Source organism: Gossypium arboreum, chromosome 7, assembly GCF_025698485.1.
Source record: "Gossypium arboreum isolate Shixiya-1 chromosome 7, ASM2569848v2, whole genome shotgun sequence".
Taxonomy (NCBI): domain Eukaryota; kingdom Viridiplantae; phylum Streptophyta; class Magnoliopsida; order Malvales; family Malvaceae; genus Gossypium; species Gossypium arboreum.
Genome location: NC_069076.1, coordinates 5,823,989 through 5,845,549, shown reverse-complemented (window position 1 = coordinate 5,845,549; position 21,561 = coordinate 5,823,989). Strand labels below are relative to the sequence as shown.

Below are 21,561 nucleotides of genomic sequence, written 5' to 3'. Positions count from 1 at the left end.
TTTTGCATATTTTGTGAATGTGATTGTAGTGATTTATTGTGCTATTAAATTACGATAGAGGATATTCGGCTAGGAAAGACTTGGTATTTAAGTGATCTTCGTGATCTACCTCTCTTTCCTGGGAATTGAACTTAGTGTGATTTTTCAGTACAATATTTTTACTCTTTCACACGCTTCCGCACAACAATAAGCTTTAATTCCATATTTTATTCATCCTCTAATTCAATTTCTACAATTTTTGGTGATTTTTCAAACTTAGACTACTGCTGCTGTCCCAAACAGTCTTAATACAAAATGTTGATTTTCTACTTTAATTTTAATTTAATCCTAACTGAATTCACTTACTTTTCTATCTTAATTCATACTTTATTCCTACTCAATTTTTAACTAAACTTAGACATAATTATCTATTTTTCATCATAAAACCATAATTTTGAAATTTTTTCAATTTAGTCCTTAAAGCATAAAACTTATGAATCACTTTACAATTCAATCCTTATTTCATTTCTAACTTGAATTTCTATCAATTTAGCCCTTAATTCATCTTTTTGTTCAACAAGAACAATGTCTTATAATCAACTATCTTACAATATATCAACTTAACTTCATCAAAACCTTGTTCTAAAGTTTCTAAAACATAAAAATTAAGTAAAAAGGGCTAAATTGACTTACCTATTTAAGTTTCAAGCATCAAACTTTAAATTTTCCCTTTCTTCTTTCTTTTCTCCTTTCTTTCTTTCTTTCCCTGCTTTTCGTTTTACCTATTCTGTTTCTATTTCTATTTTTTTCTTTATTTCATTAAACCATTATATATATAATATAATAACTTAATAATTATCTATTATAAAAATCTATTTAATAGCAAATATTTTTTAACATTTATATCCATTTATAATATTACACTTGTCTTTCACTAATGTATTTATTATATAAATATCTTTTACTTAATAATAATATATAATTTAAAAATATACTTATATAATAAGTAAATATACATGTATTTTACAAATGTACATATACTAATATTACACATGTCACTATACATACCATACACTTGTCAACTTTTTATTTATTTTTCACATAAAATCTTATAATATAATTATTTAATTAATAAATACCTTTTATAAATAATTAATATCTATTAATACTTAAATACAAGCATTACAAGTGCATGTATTTTTTTATTAATACACTTGTACCCAATCATTACCGCACATTTGTCTTACTTTTATTTATTTATCATATAATATTAATTTAATAATAATAAATACACTAATATTTACTTAAATAACAAGCAAATACATACATGTATTACAAATGTGTGTATTATATTTATTACACTTGTATTTTATTTTTGCCATATACTTAGCACTCTTTTGGCTTATTTACTTATTTAGTCCTTTCAATTTTCTTTATTCTATAATTAAACTTTCACACTTCATTCAATTTAATCCTTTTATCCAATTATCCTTAATTTAAGCTAGTTCACTTAATTAAACCCTAATTAACCACTCGATTAACTTTGTAAATATTTTTAATAAATATTTACTAATCCTTTTTTCAGAAATGGAGACCCGAAAATACACTTTTTCGGTAACGGTAAAATTCGGGTCATTACAGTTCTGACATAGGATAATAAGCTCATGGGCTTGGTCTTACTTCACCGTCAAGAAACAAAAGAAGGCTTCCATCTCCAAGTTTAATTCAGACGTAGCTCGCTTTTTTTCGGTGTGAAGCAGTGTCAAACCAAAATACCCAACAAGCATTAGCTCTCCCTGAAAAGGAGGTGATCCAGCCGCACCTTCTAGTATGGCTACCTTGGTATGACTTCACTCCAGTCACTAGCCCTACCTTCTACATCCCTGTCTTGTGGTTAAGGAAACAACTTCGGGCATGGCCAGCCCATAGTGTGACAGGCACTGTGTACAAGGCCTGGGACTGAATTCACTGTCGTACGGCGATTACTAGAGATTCCGGCTTCATGCAGGCGAGTTGCAACCTGCAATCCGAACTAAGGACAGGTTTTTAGAGTTAGCTCACCCTCACGGGATCATGACCCTTTGTCCTGTCCATTGTAACACGTGTCGCCCAGGGTACAAGGGGCATGATGAAAGTCTTTGTACTATTCATAAATTTGGAATTTATTCCTTGTACTTTTATTTTCAAGAATTCAGTCCCTTTACTTTTCAGATTTGAAAATCAAGTCCAATGTTAACATCGTTAAATTTTTTGTCAATTTTGTTGATGTTAAATTTTTAAATAAAAAATACTCGATATTCATGTGACTAAAAAATGACGTTATAATGAACATGGATTTAAAAATATTTTTAATAATGCTAACAACTAAACCTGAATTTTGATATCTTAAAAATAGAACTAACCCAAAAATAAAAGTACATGGACTAAATTTCAAATTTCTGAATAGTACAAGGACTTATGACATATTTTAACTTAGTATAAAAATATGAATATTTTAATTATATAAATATGAGTATTTGCTTAAATAATGCTTAGCTCCATTTCTCTCTTACAACGCTAATGTGTCAATATGTACTCTCATATATGTAATATATGTTATTTAAATTAAGTTTTAATTAAGTATAATTTATCATTAAGTTTGTATATGACATTGATTATTACAAGATATTTTCTTATTATAAAATAAATTTCATTTGTTAAAATAGAAATTGCACTATAATATTTTATAACAAATATATTTATGTCGTGTTTGTTTTACAAAGAACAATGAAAAATATAAATTTATAGACATAAAATAATCTCAATTAAACAATGAAAAGATAAGAATATCTTAAATGTATGTTTGTTTTATTGAAAACAATTTTTATAAAATATTTTCAGAAATCTGCCAAACAATAGAAAATATTTTACACACATTCATCCAAACAACAGAAACTATTAACTTTTCTAAAATTATTTTTCTTTTTAGTGAAACAAACGGAACCAAAATAGCAAATGAAATCCAAATATTCAAATTTTTGTTCTCAAAATATATGCATAAATAATTTTACTAAGATTAACATATGCTCTAAGTCTTTATACTTTTTGTTCATTTGGAATGTAGTCCCTTTAGTTTCTCTATTTTTAGACTTGCAAATGTAACTCTATTTGTTAACATTGTTAAATTTCTTTATTATAATTGTAAAGATAAATATATATATTATACAAATACTAAATATGTAGTGAATGAAATCCAAAATTCTCAAATTCATGTTCTCAAATATATTATAAATACTTTTACTAAAGTTAACATATGCTCTAAATCCTTATACTCTTCGTACATTTGAAATGTAATTTTCCTATTTTTATTTCAAAGATTTTAGTCCGTCTACTTTTTAGATTTAAAATGCAACTCTATTTCTTTTATTAAATTTATAAATTATGTTACAATATAAGTTGAAACTCAATGTTCACACTTGCACACAGTAGAATACCATACAGGTTAACTTCTTTATATATGGGTTAAAGCAATTGCATTGCATTTCAGTGATGCTGGTTTGGACTTTTTGTAGGTCTAAACCGTACAAAACGTGAGGCATAGCATAGCCCCACAAAAGCACTAGAGTATTGTTTACTGGGAACTCTTTTAGTGTGTGAAAATGGTGATCACCAGAATATTCTCAAAACTTCAAGAAAGCCAAACGCAATCAAGCATAGATAATTGTTGGTGGGTCTTGCTTGTTTCTGTATATTACTCAGTTTCTGCCATTGTTGATTTAAAATTGAAATTGAATAGATTCAAAAGAAGGTGCCCATGTGAATTTTTTGTTAGCTTATGTTTTAATATTAGGGACCACTGCCACATGCCAACTTGCAGACCCATTGAACCCCCCCCCCTCACTTCAAAAACTCTTAAACCCCCTCTCTTCTACAAAACCCTAACACCATATCTCATATTTTTGCTAAGTGTCTCCTAAACAGTCTGCTTCTTTTTTGTTCCCAATACAAAGATATTGCAGATAATGCTTCTCATTTGGAATCTACATTTGGTATGTGATTTCAGTTCTTTTGTAGCATAGCATGTGCTTATGGGATAAGTCCAGTTATTTAAGTTGAGTATTATTAAATTATGAGACTTAATTTTTACTTAAATTATATTTTTTCACTATATTATAAGCTTTTCCTAATAAAGGAAGTATAAGTTTATCTAGTGTTAATTGAATAGTTGAGATGGAATATTTTGGCATTACACCGATGGTCAAAGGTTGAGTCGAGTCCTAAAGGGGTGAATATTAAGGCAGTTGCTCTCAAATCAACTTTATAAACCTTTACATAACAAGAAGCCAAGAAAAGGAATTAATGATACACATTCCAGCTTTCTTTCATGATAGCAGGAAATTCTTGATGTGCCAAAAAAGTAAACCAGAAAACTACTGAGACGAAATAGTAGTATTTGAATGTAGAAGGGAATCTAGTTTCTAATACGCTGTTTGATTCTAAACCAGTAAACTTAGAACCATATCTGGTTTCATGACCTATGGCAAACACATTTGTAGTGGTAAGCACTATTGATTGGGTCGTTTCCTTCAACTGGAACTTGCTCAGCTCTGCATTTGTATTTGCATCCTCTACATTCGTTAAAAGTGCAAGTAGGGGCTGTGGATCCAATCATCAATCTCCTTGAATTCCTATCCATTTTTGCTTCATTGCTGCCTTGTGTTGCCTGAAAGAAGTAAAGCAAATAAATACAGGCATTTTAGATATACACGAAATGAAGCTAATAAGCCTAATACCCGTACTTGCATATGCAATTGAGGATATTGATAGACCCCTTGTTGGAATGGAAGTATTAGTTGAGTTCTAGATCCTGCAAAATTGGAACCATCCATAAGCATATAATAACAAGTAACCAAAATATGACATGAAAACAAAACAAAAGCTACTTTTTTTAGCAAGAAAATGGAAGGAAATCCCTGATTTATGCATTTGCTACATTAAAGGCCTGGTAAAGAAAGATGGCTAAAAGGCAAGGAAAAGAATATGACCTTGTGCTACAAGGAAGAAGGTGAAGAGTAGCAAAGGTAAGTAGCTCAGTTTAATGTTGGCCATTTCTCCACTTTGTATTGGAAGTACAAATAAGAAGGTGATATATATGAAGTTTTAGGGCAGCATATATGAAGGAAGGAGTGAGAGAGAGTTGTGGTCAAGTGATGACCATAAGAGTTAGACTGTCAAATCATTCAGTGACTCAGAGGGGCACACTGCAACACCTAAAAGGGGTCCCCAAAACACCCAAATAGACAGATTGTTTGTTGGAGCTAAAAGGGGGAATTTGATATCTTGGGGGGTGTGGGGTGGAACCATTGACGTTTGATCTACATTCTACATTTTGGAAAGCATTTGTTCACATAAGATGAATGAAGGTAGGTACTCACCCACCAAAATGAACCACCCTTCCAACTTTGGTTACTGGGAAGAAAATAGCCATAGAAATGATCATATGACTGAATAGCTTATTTGGTATGCTCCAAACACTTCTTAACTACATAATAACACATTTATATATGGGTTCAAATAATAATAATAATAATAATAATAATAATAATAATACAGATTTGGTTAACTCAGTTGAAAATATGTGGCAACTATAACTTTCATAAAAAATATTGACACATGGGGAATGATGAAACTTATTGTCCCCCACCCCATCCTAAAGAAATAAACTCATTTAGCTAAAGAATGAAAGCGTAGGATCTTGGTTCCACAAATCCCAAGCAGCTGATGAACATATTTTTTCAGGCTATAAATGAGATGGGTTTTTGAAGTTGGTGCAATAGTCAAAACCGTTGCCTAACCATGTAGAGGGGTTGCCAAGCGTGGTGAAGTATGGGTGGGGATTGGAGGCTGGCAGCCATGTGTTGTGACTGCACTTTACCCTCTCATGCTACATCCCCTCCCACATCTGGCAGCCATGTGTTGTGACTGCACTTTACCCTCTCATGCTACATCCCCTCCCACATCTGACACCTGTTCAAATTCTTCCTACGTTTGCTCATCATCTCAGATTCTCTTTCCTTTGTCTTTTCTGGGCATCTTCGTTAGTTCAATGTATATTAAAATGTTTTTTATCTAAATAATATAAAAATTAATTGCAGATGAGTTATAAATTATTTACGTCAATGGTATATTTTAATCTAAATATAAGTATCAGGCCGTACTAGTTAAAAAATAATATTTTAATGTAAAAATGGGTATATATAAATAATATATTTGTTCTTGACTTCTTTTGTATATAATTTTTTTATAATAAAATGAAAAGAAATGAGAGCATATTATGCATTACAGATGTAATAAAATTAAAAACAGTAGCACTATCATTGTAGGAGTACATATCTAATAACATTGGGCCAACATGGGTCTATACTCTAGGCTATGGACCTTGGAGGTAGGCTGTAAGCACTAAGGGCTTGAACCAAATTAATAATAAATTTAATCTTTGAAGTTTATATTTTTATTAAATTATTATTTTTATTTTTAGTTAAATTTAATCATTAAATTTTTTTAATAAGAGTTAAATCTATTTTTCTAAATAAAATATTTATTAAAACACTATTTTTTAAAAAATTGGATCTATGTCCAACGGATCACACCTACCAAGAAAAAATATTTTGTTTTGGTTCGACATATAACCCTATATGAAATGCCGAAGGGTCTAAATTTAGAAACACTCTTCCTCCCGGATTCATTTTGGGAAAAAAGTAATATGCAACTTTGAGCTATCAATTATATTCTTTATGGAAATGGCAAACCGATTCGGAGAATTTCTAACACAAGTATTCAACTAGTTCGAACTTGTTTAGTGTTGAGTTGGGACCAAGACAACAAAAGTTATTTAATCGAAGAGGACTATGCTTCATTTGTTGAAGTAAGGACAAATGGTCTGATTCGAGATTTCTTAAGAATCGACTTGTTTTATATGTTACGGCAATATATTATTTAAAAATTATAAAATAAAAAATAAATCAAAATTCAAAAGAATTTACAAAAAAATTCTTAAAATTAAAAAAAAAAACACCTAAATTATTATACACACAATCAACTTTAAAAATTTAACATTTTAATCTATATTTAACCATTCATAATTGAAATCAGAATTGAAGTTGGGGGAATGGAAGTTCCCGCGGATATCCAACACAACAAGAATGCCTAACTTTGCCGCCAACTCTTTCCCTTCTTCCTCTTTCATTACGTACCCAGAAAAACATGTCAATCAACCCAAACAATCCCTTCCCTTCTCTTCCCTTTTCTTCCTTCTCAAGGAAAAATGAACCCCTTCTCTTTTTTCTCTCTCTATATACATACATATATATCATCACTGGGCAAGTCTCACCATCCATCATTGCGAACTCTACAAACCTTCCATTCACTTCTTTCCGATTTCATCTCCTTCTTTTTTTTTTATTATAACAAAAGATGGAGTTTCAAGAACCAAAGGTTATCGGCTCCCCTTTGATGTACTCCAACCGGGTGACGTTGAAAACCATATTGGAAAGTAGTGATGGCGAGATGGTGTTGGTTGGTGAGACCGTGGTGGTTGGTGGGTGGGTCAAATCTTCCAAAGAGGTGAAGAAGCACCCTGTTACATTGCCGCCGTGTGCTTTCGACACTGACCATGCCTCTCCGGGGCGTCAAGGCTTAACCTGTTTGGAAATTCTTGAATCTCGAATCCCATGTTTCAGGACTATTATTAGGATTTTGTGTGGTCCTGCTAGTTCCCCAGCTGTTCGAGAAAAGCTCGAGTCTTTGGTTCCTAAACCAACACCTCCTTCCACTTTCTTTCTACAAATTAATGATGGCTCTTGCGCTTCATGTCTTCAGGTATTGTTGTTTCCTTTTTCTTTGCTGAAAAGATTGATTACTTAGATTGCTAGGCTTGTCCTAATTAGTATGAAAATTTCTCGATCAGATCGTGATTGATTCAACGATAGCTCCAGTATCTGCAGGCCAGATTCTACCGACTGGAACATGTATATTAGCCCAGGGTGTCTTGGAAAAACTTTCAGCTAATGAGAAACAAATAATTCAGCTTAAAGCGGAAAAGATTCTTCATGTTGGAACTGTTGAGCAAGATAAGTATCCTTTGTCAAGGACAAGATTACCTCTTGATTCTTTAAGGGAGTATCCCCATATTCGTCCCAGGACAACTATGGTATTCTCGGCATCCACTGCTAGTTTTGGACTTTCTGTCTTAAGAAAACTAGCTTCAAATTGAACCTAATATGCTCCTTATATCATATGCTATGCATTGCAGGTGTCATCTATTACACGAATTCGAAGCACCCTAGATTTTGCAACCCACACATTCTTCCAGAAGTATGGTTTCCGACATGTGCAAGTGCCAATCATCACAGCTACAGACACTGAAGGGTTTAGTGAAAAGTTTCAGGTTACAACTCTTTTGGGAAAAACAAGCAAGGAAGAGGAGCCGGTCGGTGTTAGTGATGCTGATGTTGTTAGCCTTGAAACTGTTAAGGCAGCTATTAAGGAGAAATCAGGGGTAGTTGAACAATTCAAGAGAAGTGACAGCAATAGAGAGTCACTTATTGTAGCAGTTCAGGATCTGCAGAAAACAAATGAATTAGCACGGCAGATCGAAGCAAGAGAAAAATCCAAACCAGTAACTTCAGTGAAGCCTGACTCACTGAACTTCAATGATGATTTCTTTGGTCGCCCTAGTTATTTAACTGTCTCTGGTCGCTTTCATTTGGAGAGCTATGCATGTGCTATTGGAAATGTCTACTCATTTGGACCCAGATTCCAAGCTGATAAAACAGTGTCCTCCAAACATGTGGCTGAAATGTGGACTGTTGAGGTAGAAATGGCTTTCTCACAGTTAGGGGTAAGACTTTGCGTACTCAAGGCTCACGTATGTTACGTAAATTAGATCTTTGATGATAAAAATGCAGTGATTTTCATGTTTACATGTTAAAATATCTAAACAAAAACATGATTCAACTTGAATGAATTTTCATATATTAAGGTCTCATTGATATCCTCCATTTGAGTTTCCAGGACGCTATGAAATGTGCAGAGGACTATTTCAAATTTCTCTGCAAATGGATGTTGGATAACTGTCCAGAAGAAATGAAGTTTGTCTCAAAAAGAATTGACAAAACTATTACTCATCGTCTTGAATACATGACGATCAGTTCTTATGACAAGATTTCCTATAGAGAGGCAGTAGAAATTTTGAGAAAGGTAAACTTGGACACCATGTACTTCCTATATTTTAGCCCCCATATGTTGCTCATACTATCTATTTTCTTAAAATACTCATGTCTGCCATTCGTAGCACAGGGATATATCCCTCCAATGATTGGTCAAGTAGATAAGAAAACTTTTAAAAATTTAAGTATTCGGAATAACATTAGATTAGACCATTAAACATTTCAATCACATCTATAGCAACTTCGATCTGACTGAATTAGTTTTAATTTAATTTATTCTTCAACATCAGGTCCCGGATAAGGCTTTTGAAACACAACTACAGTGGGGCGTCCCTTTGACAGCCGAACATCTAAGGTATGTATAATGTGGCTATTGATCTAGACATGCCAAATGCAAGATCATAATTGGACAAAGACATTTCCTATGAGTTTGGTTCTTACTATCCATTTACTCAATGGCAGCTACTTGGCCGATGATCACTATAAGAGGCCCGTAATTATTTATGATTATCCAAAAGCAGTTAAGCCATTTTATGTACGCTTGAATGAAGATGGACAAACAGTTGCAGCCTTTGAGCTGGTTGTACCCAAGGTAAGTCTAAATTTTATTAAGAGGTGGAGAACATCTGAAAAGTCTAAACAAATATCTTCAAGCACCAAAAAGTTATGTGCTGGTTCAGAAAGATTATAACAGGGAGCCAAAATTGATGTGCAGATTGGAACAGTGATAACAGGGAACCAAAATGAAGAGAGATTTAACGTGCTAAATACAAGGTAATGTCATCCTCGTTAGTCTACTACAAATGTTGGGAAATTGTGGATTCAAATGAAATTGGCAAAACTCCAAAACACTATTTGCAGAATTATTAGCAAACTGACTATTCTCGATATTTTCTCATTGATGCAAAAACAATATCTTATTTTCAGCTATGGTTTTGTGATTTCAGGATCACGGAATTTGACTTGTCAAGAGATCAATATGAATGGTACCTAGATCTTCGCCGGCATGGAACCGTCAAGCACTCTGGATTTAGCCTACGGTTTGACCTGATGGTTCTCCTTACCACCGGCCTCATTGATGTCAGAGATGTAATTCCTTTTCCTAGAAGTCACGGCAAAGCCAACAGCTAAGGTCGTTTAATGTTGTATGACTAGGGGCTAAAACTTAAAAGCTGAATTTACAAAATTTAATATTGTGTAAAATTCTTCTGATCCTGCCGATTGAGTCTTAGCTCGATTGGCATCAGTATTATTGTCAATGTAGAAGGATGTGGGTTTAAGGTGCTGGAGCACATTATCCTTATATATAAGAGTTGAGAGAGACTATTGATAGTTGTAATCATTTGAAAAAATTACAATATTATATCATACTAATATATAGAAGGGCATACCAGATTGAGCCAAATTTCATGGTCTGCAAGGGGTCCATCTGATTAATTAACGAGGCACCCCACCATGGAGCAATGTATAAAAAATAGGAAATTTTTTTTCTTAAGGATTATAATCGGCTAATATATTAGATAAGCCCTTGAACTTTGTTCCTTTATTTAAATAAAGCCTTTTATAATTTTATTACATCCAAATAAGCTCTTGTACCTTTTTAAATCCAAATGTGTCCTTAAACTTTAATTGATATTCGAATAAGTCCTTAAACTTTTACATATATCCAACTATAACCCATAATTATTATGTAAATCTTTAACATTTGATATTGTCTAAAACTGAAGTTGATGTTTCTTTCTCATATTTTTAATTACTATATATCTTTAGTTGTGATCTTCATGAAACTCTAAATTTTAAATTTAACATTAAATACTTAATGAATAATTAAAACTCATTTGATTATAAACAATCCATTGAAGTGAAGAAGAAAATTAAAATAGATATGTATGGCAATTAAACGTCCAAGAGGGCGTGTGATATGGTTCAACTTGCTTGTATCCCACACAAAGAAGTTGTGTAAACATCAGATATACTAAATGCAAAATGCAAGAAACATCTTAATCTTACAGCTAAAGATCACTCTTATTGACACTGATTACACAGTTTATTAAATGAAAAGAAACTAATCCTTGAAACAAACTCATTTTAGCATAGCACAACACTAGTGATGAATTATCTTCACTGTTTTGCCAAATGAGGTGCCATTGTTAGAATCAAGTGGGAAGAAAAAGGGATAAAGCTCGTACCGGACATAACAACTACTGTATAGGACCCGACAGCCCTTCTTGCTGTCACAAAAGTTTGGGAAATTTCCAACAGCAATTGCAAGGCATTGAGCACAATCTATCTGAGATAAGTCCCTTGTACATTGCACTAATGCATAAAGGGTCAAAAATTGTGACAGTTTGGTCTTACCTTTTCCAAGCCCTTCATTCTTTGGCATGACAGCTTCTGATCTAATTCTGTCCATCAGAGCTCCAAGTTCTTTGTTGAAACTTTGAGGGTCCGTAACATTTTCAACATTATAGTAAAATATACCAAACGAGGTGTCAACTTTTCCAACAAAATTATCATTGCTGTACCGTAGAAAGCAATAGTCGTACCAAATCCTTGCATCAGCTTGATTCGAACAGCGTTGGCGTACTTGCTTCGCAGCGTCTTGTATGCAACTTGAACAATCTTTATTACTAACATCCCCTCTGCATTGAGCAAGACCGTAGACTTTATCAGGGTCTTTACCTGAGGAACTCACAATATAACCAGTTAAGGGAGTTTTAGAGACCAGTTCAGCCAACAATCGATCAATGTTTACAGATATTTGGCTACTGCTACTTATGTTGGTGTTTTCATTGCAAAAGTTCCCCAAAGGATCAGCCCTGCAGCTACTTAGAAACAATGAAACAAGAAGCATATATAACAAATTCATGATGATTTTTTTTCCTTGCAAACTTGATGCTACCTTTTGGTGTTCAGCTTTCTTATTAATGGCCCTTGGGATTGGAAATGCTGAGTATGTGGGAAAACAAGAGGCAGACATTCTTGACGACTTGTGTGTTCCAAAATCACCACAAGTGGAAACCATGGACCATTGTTTCTTAAAAGTCTTTCCGGTTGATTTTTTCTCAGTGACCAAACAGGTAAGCTTCATAAACTAATAATAATCTGGATAGGTGCTTCATGGGATAAAATTATTAATAATAATCATTTTCCTCCTACAACTTGTACAATGGTCAATGGGGAATCTAATCATGTGCCACTAAAACGGCATAAGATACGGAATGAAACTATTTTCATCAATATATAAAATTTATCAGCACCATCACCCAGTTGACAAGAGCCTAGTGATGGGGACATGATTGCACAGTTGCAGCCATTTTTGTTGATATTTAAGCCACAGTTCTGATCGGCTATAATGAAGAGAAAAAGAAAACAAAGGAAGGATCATAAGTTTCATGTAAACTATTCCTCGAAAGACCACAATTTATAGCTTCATTGACTTCCAAACTGGTAAAACTTCCAGGCTTTAGTCAACCCTAATAATACATTTAAATGATTGAAAAACTAGCTAGTGGAATTAATCATGGTGTAAGAAAGTCAATAATGGACTATATTGAGGAACCGGGGACCCATTTTACTCGTTTTTATTTTGTGAGCTTATTTGTTAATAACGTATCTAATGTGTGTATATATATATATATATACACCATACTAATTAAAATTATAGTTATTGAATGCATACGCTAATTATTTGTCACGTGTCTTTATTGATTAAAATTAAAATGAATATTATTTTAATATAATTTTTATAAAAATATATCAATATTAAATACCCTTTCATATAATAAGAATTAATAACCTTTGCCATAATTGATTCAGTCATAGATCACGAAAAAATATAAATATGTGTATACTTAATCTAATTTTATTTTTTTCTTGATATTAAGCCCTTATATATTATTTTTAATATCCAATATTAGAAAATATAAATATATATGCTTCAAATCTTTTTAAATTGTCTTATAGTATGATTAGACTTACTCATGGATTGAGCTAGACAACCTGCCCAAAAAGTGGGAGGGTTTGAGTAAAAATATAAGCCTAAAAAATGTGATTGGGCAAAAAAATACCCATCTAAAAAATGAGTCGGGCCTCGGTAAGATTTTTTCGGGCCGACCTGAATATGTAAAAAAAGAAAAAAAATTGCATTTTTTTGTTGTTTTTTACTCTCTCTCTTTTTCTTTTTCTTTTTTTTTTCTATCTTCTATTTATTTTTTACTATTTTGTTATCATTTTACATATCTTAATGTTATTTAACTATACATTTTTTTTAAAAAAAATTAATTTGTTGGGAAACATTTATTTTAATATTTTTAGTATTTTTGGTGTATTATATTTTTTAAAAATTATATAAAAATTTAATATGAGTTGAATCGGGCTTGGGTTTAAACATTTTTATCCATACGGGCTTGGGTAAAAGTTTAGGCCTATTTTTTACTGGACCTAACAAACAGGCCTAAAATTTTGATTGAGCCTTACTCGGCCTATGATTACCTCTGGGTATGATATAGTTTTTGAAAATTAAGCATTTTATAGGTCTAATTCACCACCATAAATGTCTTTACTTATCTTAATTTAAATGAAGTAATGATTAAAACTCTTATGAAATACGGTTTTATATAAATTCAAATCATGTAACTTTATCCCACTCTAATATTGTATAAAAAAATGTGATTTCCTAGACTACCTCTAAAATAATTTTGTATCCAACATTATATTGGAAATGCCAAGAAATCAATATTTTAATAATTGGGTTTATTTTTTATTGATTTGATTGTATAAAATAAAAACTTTTATAACTTTAAACTAAATTTTGTAAAGACATCATAATTAACAAATACTAGTATGATTTCAAGAGATTATAATTTTGTAAAGACATTATAATTGAAAACTAACAATGTTAATTATTTAGACGGACTAAAAACATTACAAAAATATAAGAGTCAAATATTAAAAATTAAAATATAAGAATTAAATTTTAAATTTTGGTAAAAGAAAAACAACTATTATGATAGTAGCATGCATGCCAACAAAAAATAAATAAATGTCGATAGAATTTTAGTTTGATTGACATAGATATTGTTGTCAATATAGGAGGACGTGAGTTCGAGTGTGCTAAAATGCATTATGTTTCTATTTATGAGTTTGGGATGAATTATAGATAGGTTAAGGTCTTATGTCAAAAAAACAATTACAACCAGAATTTATACTGAAATTGTTAAAAAAACCTTGAAGTTGGTACTTTTGCTTGGATGACCCTCTGAATTTGATGAGGATTGCCATAAATGAACCGACCTTAGCAAAATCTTGGATCAAACCTAGCGTTTGGTCTCAACAAAAGAAAGTAATATGTTTAATCACATTAAATATTTGCCAATCTCCATGCAATTACCTACCCAACCAAACCCCATAATGTTGAGAAAATCTACTTAACCAAAAGCCCACATAGCCCCCACACCCACCCCCCAAAAACTATTTCTACAAAAGCCCACAAATCCCAAAATCACCGCAAGTTCCATCAAAACCCCGCCAATTACGCACCTTGTCCGTCGCCTACCATTTTTATACACTCCCCCTGCTTTAAAGTTAAATCCCATTTCACACATCTCAGACAAGAAATACAAATACCCATTTTCACCACCATCAAACCACATCCCACAGACATGGGTGCCTACGAAGAAGAAGCCGGAGGTGAAGAGTACTTGTTTAAGATCGTGCTGATCGGTGACTCAGCTGTGGGAAAATCGAACCTTTTGTCACGTTTTGCTAGGAACGAGTTCGACAATAACTCAAAGGCAACTATTGGAGTAGAGTTCCAAACGCAATGCGTGGAAATTGATGGGAAAGAAGTTAAAGCACAGATCTGGGACACTGCTGGTCAAGAAAGGTTTCGAGCTGTTACTTCTGCTTACTATAGAGGAGCTGTTGGTGCTCTTATTGTTTATGATATTACTAGGAGGAGTAGCTTTGACAGCATTAAACGTTGGCTTGATGAACTTACCAGTAAGTTTCAATCTTTATCTTCTTTCCCCCTTTTTTTGTAATCTTTATTGTTTTTTATTGAATCATTGTTTCTGCCGTAGCAAGAATGTAGAATTGAATTATAGTAATCATAGAGAGACTCTGCTTCAGTCAATAAAATTCAGATCTTTTTTCTCTGGAATGGATGTTTGCAGTCATATAGGAAGGCTCCATTAGAGAAAATTTCTAAAATTTCAGATCCAAGTGGGGATGGATGACCAAACCCAAATTTCCATGAAGTGTTCAGAATGACATAAAGTTCTTAGGGTTGTCAGTGTTTTTGAGTTCTGACTGTTACAAACTTTTTCTTAATGTCTAACTTACTTTTCTTTTGATTGGGAAAATCCGTTATAGTCACCATTGTTTCTTTTTTGAGTGATTGTGCCTTTGCATTTTGGTGGGGTCTGTTTGTCTAAATGCCCTTTTCTCAGTTTACAGACTTTTAATTCAGTTGGTTCCTGCAATCATCCCTAAAATGTAAAAATTTTAGCATTTACATTTTCTTTGTCTATTCTTAGATTTATGATCTTTATACCAAAAAGCTCTTTTTTTAGATTCTGTGCAAAAAGTTAGTACTTGCCCATGGTTCTTCTTGGTCTAGGGAAAAGAGGAATTGTTTAACTATGAGAAAAAAATTTATTCCTAGAAAAGTTTTCACTTTCTAGGAAACTAAATTAAATGGCATTCATTTGTTTAATTCAAGTAAAAAAAATTGAACCTTATTGTAATTAATCCTTGCAGCTCATTGTGATACTACATTGACAAGAATGCTGGTGGGGAACAAATGTGATTTGGAGAACATAAGAGATGTAAGTGTGGAGGAAGGCAAAAGCCTCGCAGAGGAAGAAGGCTTGTTCTTCCTGGAAACGTCTGCCCTCGAATCTACTAACGTTCAGACTGCTTTCGAGATCGTTATCCGGGAAATCTACAACAATGTAAGCCGAAAAGCCCTAAACTCTGATTCATATAAAGGTGAGTTGTCTGGGAATAAAGTCACCCTAGTCAAGGATGGGGCAAATGCTTCCAAGACGGGTTTCTCCTGCTGTGCCAGATGATCTCTGGTCCTCCATATTGCAGAGAAGCCACCTGTTTCCACTCTTCTAATCCTGGTGTGTCAATTTTGGAGCTTTCTCAATTTTATTTTTTTTAAGGTTTGTTATAGTTAAAAAATAAGACTGCATTTATGTTCCTATATATATACTCTTTTACAAGCCAAAAGATTTCCATGAAGTAGACCCAGGTTGCCCAGACATTGATGACATATATTTGAAGGATTATATTTTTCTATCTGAATTCGAATGTGTTTAGACACAAATGTTCTAAAGAACACCAAAACTGCATACTAAAACAGAAGCAGGCTTGAAGTCTGCATCAGTCCTGAACACAGTCGATTTCTTAAATTCACATCCATAACATTTCACGGTAGGAATTTATATAACAATTCTTAAATTCAGTTCTGGGCGGCCGTACTCCCAAACTATCCTCAGCTATTTATATGACCTATCTGTAGGAAGATCAGTATGTTCAAATTAAATAATATTTAAAGGATTAATTTTAGTTTTAATTAGGTCAAAAGAAAGATAATTTAAAATTTTAATTCCCATTGTAAAACAATAATAACAAATATTAATTAAAGAAAACAATGTTCTAAATGAACTTCATGGAGTTTTACTATGTAACCAATGATAAATTAAACACTCCAAATGTCAACTTTTTTAAAAAAAAAATTATCTACCGATTGAGTTTTAGGGTTCGTTTATTTGTATGTAAAATATTTTCTGTGAAATATTTTTATAATATTTCACTGTATTTGTTTGGTGGAAAATGAATTATCAAATGAAATCATTCTCCAAAAGATAAAAAGAGTAAAACTAAATTTTTTTTTAAGGAAAATGTCTTACCAATTTTGTTTCCTAAAACATTTTTCAAACCGACAAAGCTTTGTTCACCATTTTCATTTTTTTTTTTTTTTAGAATTCACTGTCTTCATTATTTTTTTTTTAGAAAATGAAAACACCAGTAAACATTAAAAAAGCTCTCCACAAACTACAATTTATCTCCAAAATCAAGATCAAATCAAAAGATACCATCCAAATGATGTTCTGAAGGAAAAATAAAAATAAACAAAATCTTGATCCAGCAAACTATATGAGTCCCATGCAGAGAAACACAATGACTAAAATGTGAGTTCCTAAACAAAGGCATTAGCTGCACTTGCAATCCTTGGCCATAGATCAGCACACTCTTTTCCAATTGGACCAGTTATAGCAGAACCTTTCATTTCTCCCTTTGGGTTCACAATGACACCAGCATTATCTTCAAAGTACATGTAAACACCATATCCTTTCTGCGCCAGGGCTTGCGCTGTCTCACAATGACAGCAGGCAAGACCTTCTTCCTAAGATCAGGCTTCCCTTTCTTGACAGTAGCCATTACCATATCTCCAACACAAGCTGATGGCAATCGGTTAAGACGGCCCTTGATTCCCTTCACCGAAATGATGTATAAGTTCTTAGCGCCAGTCTTATCAGCACAGTTCACTGTAGCTGCCACTGGCAGACCCAGTGACATCCTAAACTTGTTACCAGCTGAACCTCCACGCCCTCGCTTCGACATTTTCGACGGCTGAAGAGAAAACCACTGTTTTCATTGTTGAATAAATAAAAAAGGGAAATTTTTAGAGTAATAAAGGTGAAGCTCTCTTCATTGTCGAATGAAACAATCCATTATATTATAATTTTATATTATTTTAAAATTTAGTCCCTAAAATTTAAATTTTTATTATTCTACAATTTAATTCCTCAAAAAAATAGATTTTCTTATTCTATAGTTCAGTCTTAAACCTTGTTCTGTATAGTTTTTCAAAACAACCCATTTTCTAAAATTTTCAGATTTTATATTTTAGTCCTTACAACTAAAATTGTCAAAATTTCCAAAAATTAGTCCTTGATTTTTGAACAGTTAAACTTTCATATTTTATTTTTTAGAATTGTAAATTTTAGATAATGTAAATTAGTCTTAAAACTCAAGTTTTCACATCTTTACAATTTAACTCTTATAGTTTCAAACTTTACTATTTTATACTCAACTTTCCAAATTTTCATATTTCATAATCATATAATTTTGTTACTACATCAATGTTTCGTATTTCACTACTCAAACCCTTAGAATTCAAAATTTTATAAATTTTACAATTTGGTCCTTACTTCAATTTTTATTAAATTAAATCATTTTCAACTTATTCATCCAAATAATATTCAAAATAAATATTTACCACTTTCAACTTAATTAAACATAAATTTATATATATATAATTATATTCCCCAATGTACGAAATTAATAATTAAGCTTAATTAAGTAGATTAAGATTTATTAGAACTAAAACATGATTAATTAAAATATAAATAAACTTTATGAAATAAATTCAATTAAACAATGAAAAGATAATAAAATCTTAAATGTATGTTTGTTTCATTGAAAATAATTTTATGAAACATTTTAAGGAAATCAAAACAATGGAAAATATTTTATACAGATTCATTTAAACACTGTTTTTCTAGAAATTATTTTCTGGAAATCATTTGCAGTAAAACAAATGGAGCCTAAGCTCAATTGGCATGACATTATTTTCAATGCAGGAGGACTTGAGTTTGAGTGCGTTAAAACATATTATCCTTATATTTATGGGTTGAGGAGGGACTATGGTAGCTCTAGGCATGTTGAAGGAGCAAATATGATCAGAATCTATAATGAATTCTTAATTCATATGATATTTTTTTAAAAAATAAAATAAAAGTATAAACACAGTTAATATAATTGTAAATTGTATTTTAAATTTTGTTTCTTTAAATTGATTATTATTTTTATTTATTGTTAGTGGTCACTTTCATATGGAGTACAAAAAATTATTTTCGGTTTCAATATAAATTGGTCCACTGACCACAAGCATGGATTCATGACTGGATAGGATAGCAACATCATTTTGGCGAAATGGGGAAAACAGAGCATGATTCTTTTAGAGCTCATCTGCCTGGCGTGCCCCCAAAACACATGATCTTATATATAAACTTGAGTGCTTCTTCGGGTTGGCTTCCCACTATGCCTCTGCCCGGTTCGCATGTTTTGCAGTACCTAATCGCAAACCCTATGTTCAATGGTTGCCTTGAATTCTGCAATGGGCATCGATGAATGCTTTTGTAGTTTTACTCCTTTTCCTTTTTGTCTGTTTTCATTAAGAAAATGAAAGAAAGAATAAACTGTCAATTTCTTGAATTAAATTATAAAATACGCTAAAATTTATTATGAATCTTGTAGACCTTTCATTGGACTAGTTTGCAAACAATCCGCAACTCACATCTTGTGATGCACCCTTCGAGGGACCAGCAAAGTTTTATTGTTTATACAATCTCAAGGACAAAGATGTCAAAGAAGGATAATTTACGACATAGATAGGAGCACACAATGCATACCATGGTGACAATTGATCTATAACAATATTACTCGTTGGGCACCTGACCATTGACACTTGGTCAACCCGTACAACCATATAGAGATCACTATATAGGCTGTCCCACAGCACTATAACACAGGAAGCAACCTAATATTTAAGTTTGGGTATAGGTTCTTATAATTATTTATAGCCTCTTCTCAACCCTTAAATAGGAGGATAATGTACTCTAGCGCACTCAAATCAACATTTTTTACACTGGCAACAATATCGGTACCAATGAGTTAAAACTCAATCGACAAACATAATAGTAGTAATAGAAAGAAAAAAAATTAGTATTTTTCGTTGTTGCAAAAAATTTATGGTTGAAAATTAAAATGTCCTTTTAGACATAATAATAACAATAGAAAGTAAAAAATTATGGTTGAAAATTATATAATTTTTAAATAATTTAACATAATTATACATTAAATATAAAATTTAAATATTTTTAAGTAATTAATATGAATTATTTGTAAAATTGATGATATATAAAATATTTTAAAAATTAAATATAATAATAAATAATATTTAAATAATGATATATAAAATATAAATTAATCTAATTTTTATATACCTTTTAAATAGTTAGTATAAATAAAGGTTTTATTTATTTATAATTTTCACTTCTAAAATTCAAGTTTTTACATTTGGATAGAAAAACACTTTTTAACCGCATTTTTTGTGGTGGAAAAACAATTTTAGGTAAAAAGTGATTTTTCACCTCAACGAACAATGCTTCCTAAGAGATGTTTGCCAAGAATTTCCTATTGTTATGATGTAGTGCCAATTTTTTTAAAAAGAAATTATGAACAAATTACAAACTAACTAAATAACTCAATTAATAATTGAGATAATAATAAAATGAACACATTTTCTTCAGTAAATAAATCTAGATCCAGCCCAAATTATTTCAATGTCCTTTCACCTCCACCACCAGTAGCTTGAGCAGGCCGAATCAATTGAACAAACAACAAGTTGGGTGGGGGAAATCAGCATACAAATGTTGGCTTTGTGAAGAGTAAATTGGATCTTGGATTTTGGGCAATGATGAACCCTTTGCTTTAGCCTTATCTACTGATTATATTACAAAATCGTGACCAAGAAGTTAGAGAATTAGTTGAAAGATGAGAAGTTGTGAGGAGCTCCCACGAAGGTTAATTGAGAGAAGGGTCAAAAGTTTTGCCTTTTTTCGTGTCTTTCAAAGTGTAAGTAAAAGGGTTCTCGGTAAAATCATGTGAATGTAAAAGAGAGATATATTTTTCAAATATTTTATAGTGTGAATCATCAAAATAGTCACTTTTATTTGTTTTAAGTTACGTTTCAATTACTTACATTGTCGTTTTATTATAAAATGGCCATTCTACTGTTAAAATATGTTATCTCCCAAACGACAATCTAGCATAACAGTTAAAATGGGTTTTGAAATCATGTAAATGTAATAGGGATAAATATTTATATGCAATGATACCAATCAAATATTTTATTTGATCCAATGTGTTCACAATTAAAAGAACAAAAAAAAAGTAGGAAGTGGGTCAAAAGAATCTAATGCCAACCATCATGTGTTTTTGGTGGATTAGATAGAAAGAAAGAAGTCATTGAATGGTAAGTGTAAAACACACTTACATTATAGTAGTCGCCATTGACATTGACTCTTAGTTTACGGCAAAATCAAATTAGAACATGGGAAGTTTCATGTTTGGTTCTAGATGTACACTCGCACTCCCACCAACCTCCAACAAATTACTTCTAATGACTTTAAAGTCTGAATTCCTTTTCCTTTTTCCTTTTGTTTTTCTGCGAGGTTGCCAAGACTTTAGCCTATACGAAGGGACAAAGTCAAGTATCATGTAATGGGGAGATTGA

General features: G+C 31.9%; 4 protein-coding genes and 1 pseudogene across 4 annotated transcripts; 2 read left to right on the top strand and 3 right to left on the bottom strand.

The window, feature by feature from the left end:
* Positions 1–4,259: 4,259 nt before the first annotated feature.
* On the bottom strand, positions 4,260–5,174 carry LOC108485344 (EPIDERMAL PATTERNING FACTOR-like protein 9). The gene is made up of 3 exons (XM_017789161.2): positions 5,004–5,174; positions 4,758–4,825; positions 4,260–4,681 (listed from the first exon to the last, which is right to left on the bottom strand). Exons 1-3 carry the CDS (start codon positions 5,065–5,067, stop codon positions 4,487–4,489), a joined length of 327 nt encoding a protein of 108 aa, XP_017644650.1. The 5' UTR covers positions 5,068–5,174; the 3' UTR covers positions 4,260–4,486.
* A 1,924-nt stretch (positions 5,175–7,098) lies between these two features.
* LOC108457345 (asparagine--tRNA ligase, cytoplasmic 2-like) lies at positions 7,099–10,590 on the top strand. The gene is made up of 8 exons (XM_017756363.2): positions 7,099–7,836; positions 7,925–8,167; positions 8,270–8,857; positions 9,031–9,216; positions 9,476–9,540; positions 9,648–9,777; positions 9,901–9,959; positions 10,133–10,590. The coding sequence occupies exons 1-8, from the start codon at positions 7,432–7,434 to the stop codon at positions 10,314–10,316; spliced, it is 1,860 nt and encodes a 619-aa protein (XP_017611852.1). The 5' UTR covers positions 7,099–7,431; the 3' UTR covers positions 10,317–10,590.
* A 530-nt stretch (positions 10,591–11,120) lies between these two features.
* Positions 11,121–12,577, bottom strand: LOC108457352 (cysteine-rich repeat secretory protein 55). Its single transcript, XM_017756373.2, has one exon. It carries the CDS (start codon positions 12,274–12,276, stop codon positions 11,290–11,292), a length of 987 nt encoding a protein of 328 aa, XP_017611862.2. The 5' UTR covers positions 12,277–12,577; the 3' UTR covers positions 11,121–11,289.
* Positions 12,578–14,663: 2,086 nt separating this feature from the next.
* Positions 14,664–16,499, top strand: LOC108457362 (ras-related protein RABA5e-like). The gene is made up of 2 exons (XM_017756383.2): positions 14,664–15,188; positions 15,948–16,499. The coding sequence occupies exons 1-2, from the start codon at positions 14,849–14,851 to the stop codon at positions 16,259–16,261; spliced, it is 654 nt and encodes a 217-aa protein (XP_017611872.1). The 5' UTR covers positions 14,664–14,848; the 3' UTR covers positions 16,262–16,499.
* Positions 16,500–17,195: 696 nt separating this feature from the next.
* On the bottom strand, positions 17,196–17,848 carry LOC108479370 (60S ribosomal protein L23-like; annotated as a pseudogene).
* Positions 17,849–21,561: the final 3,713 nt, after the last annotated feature.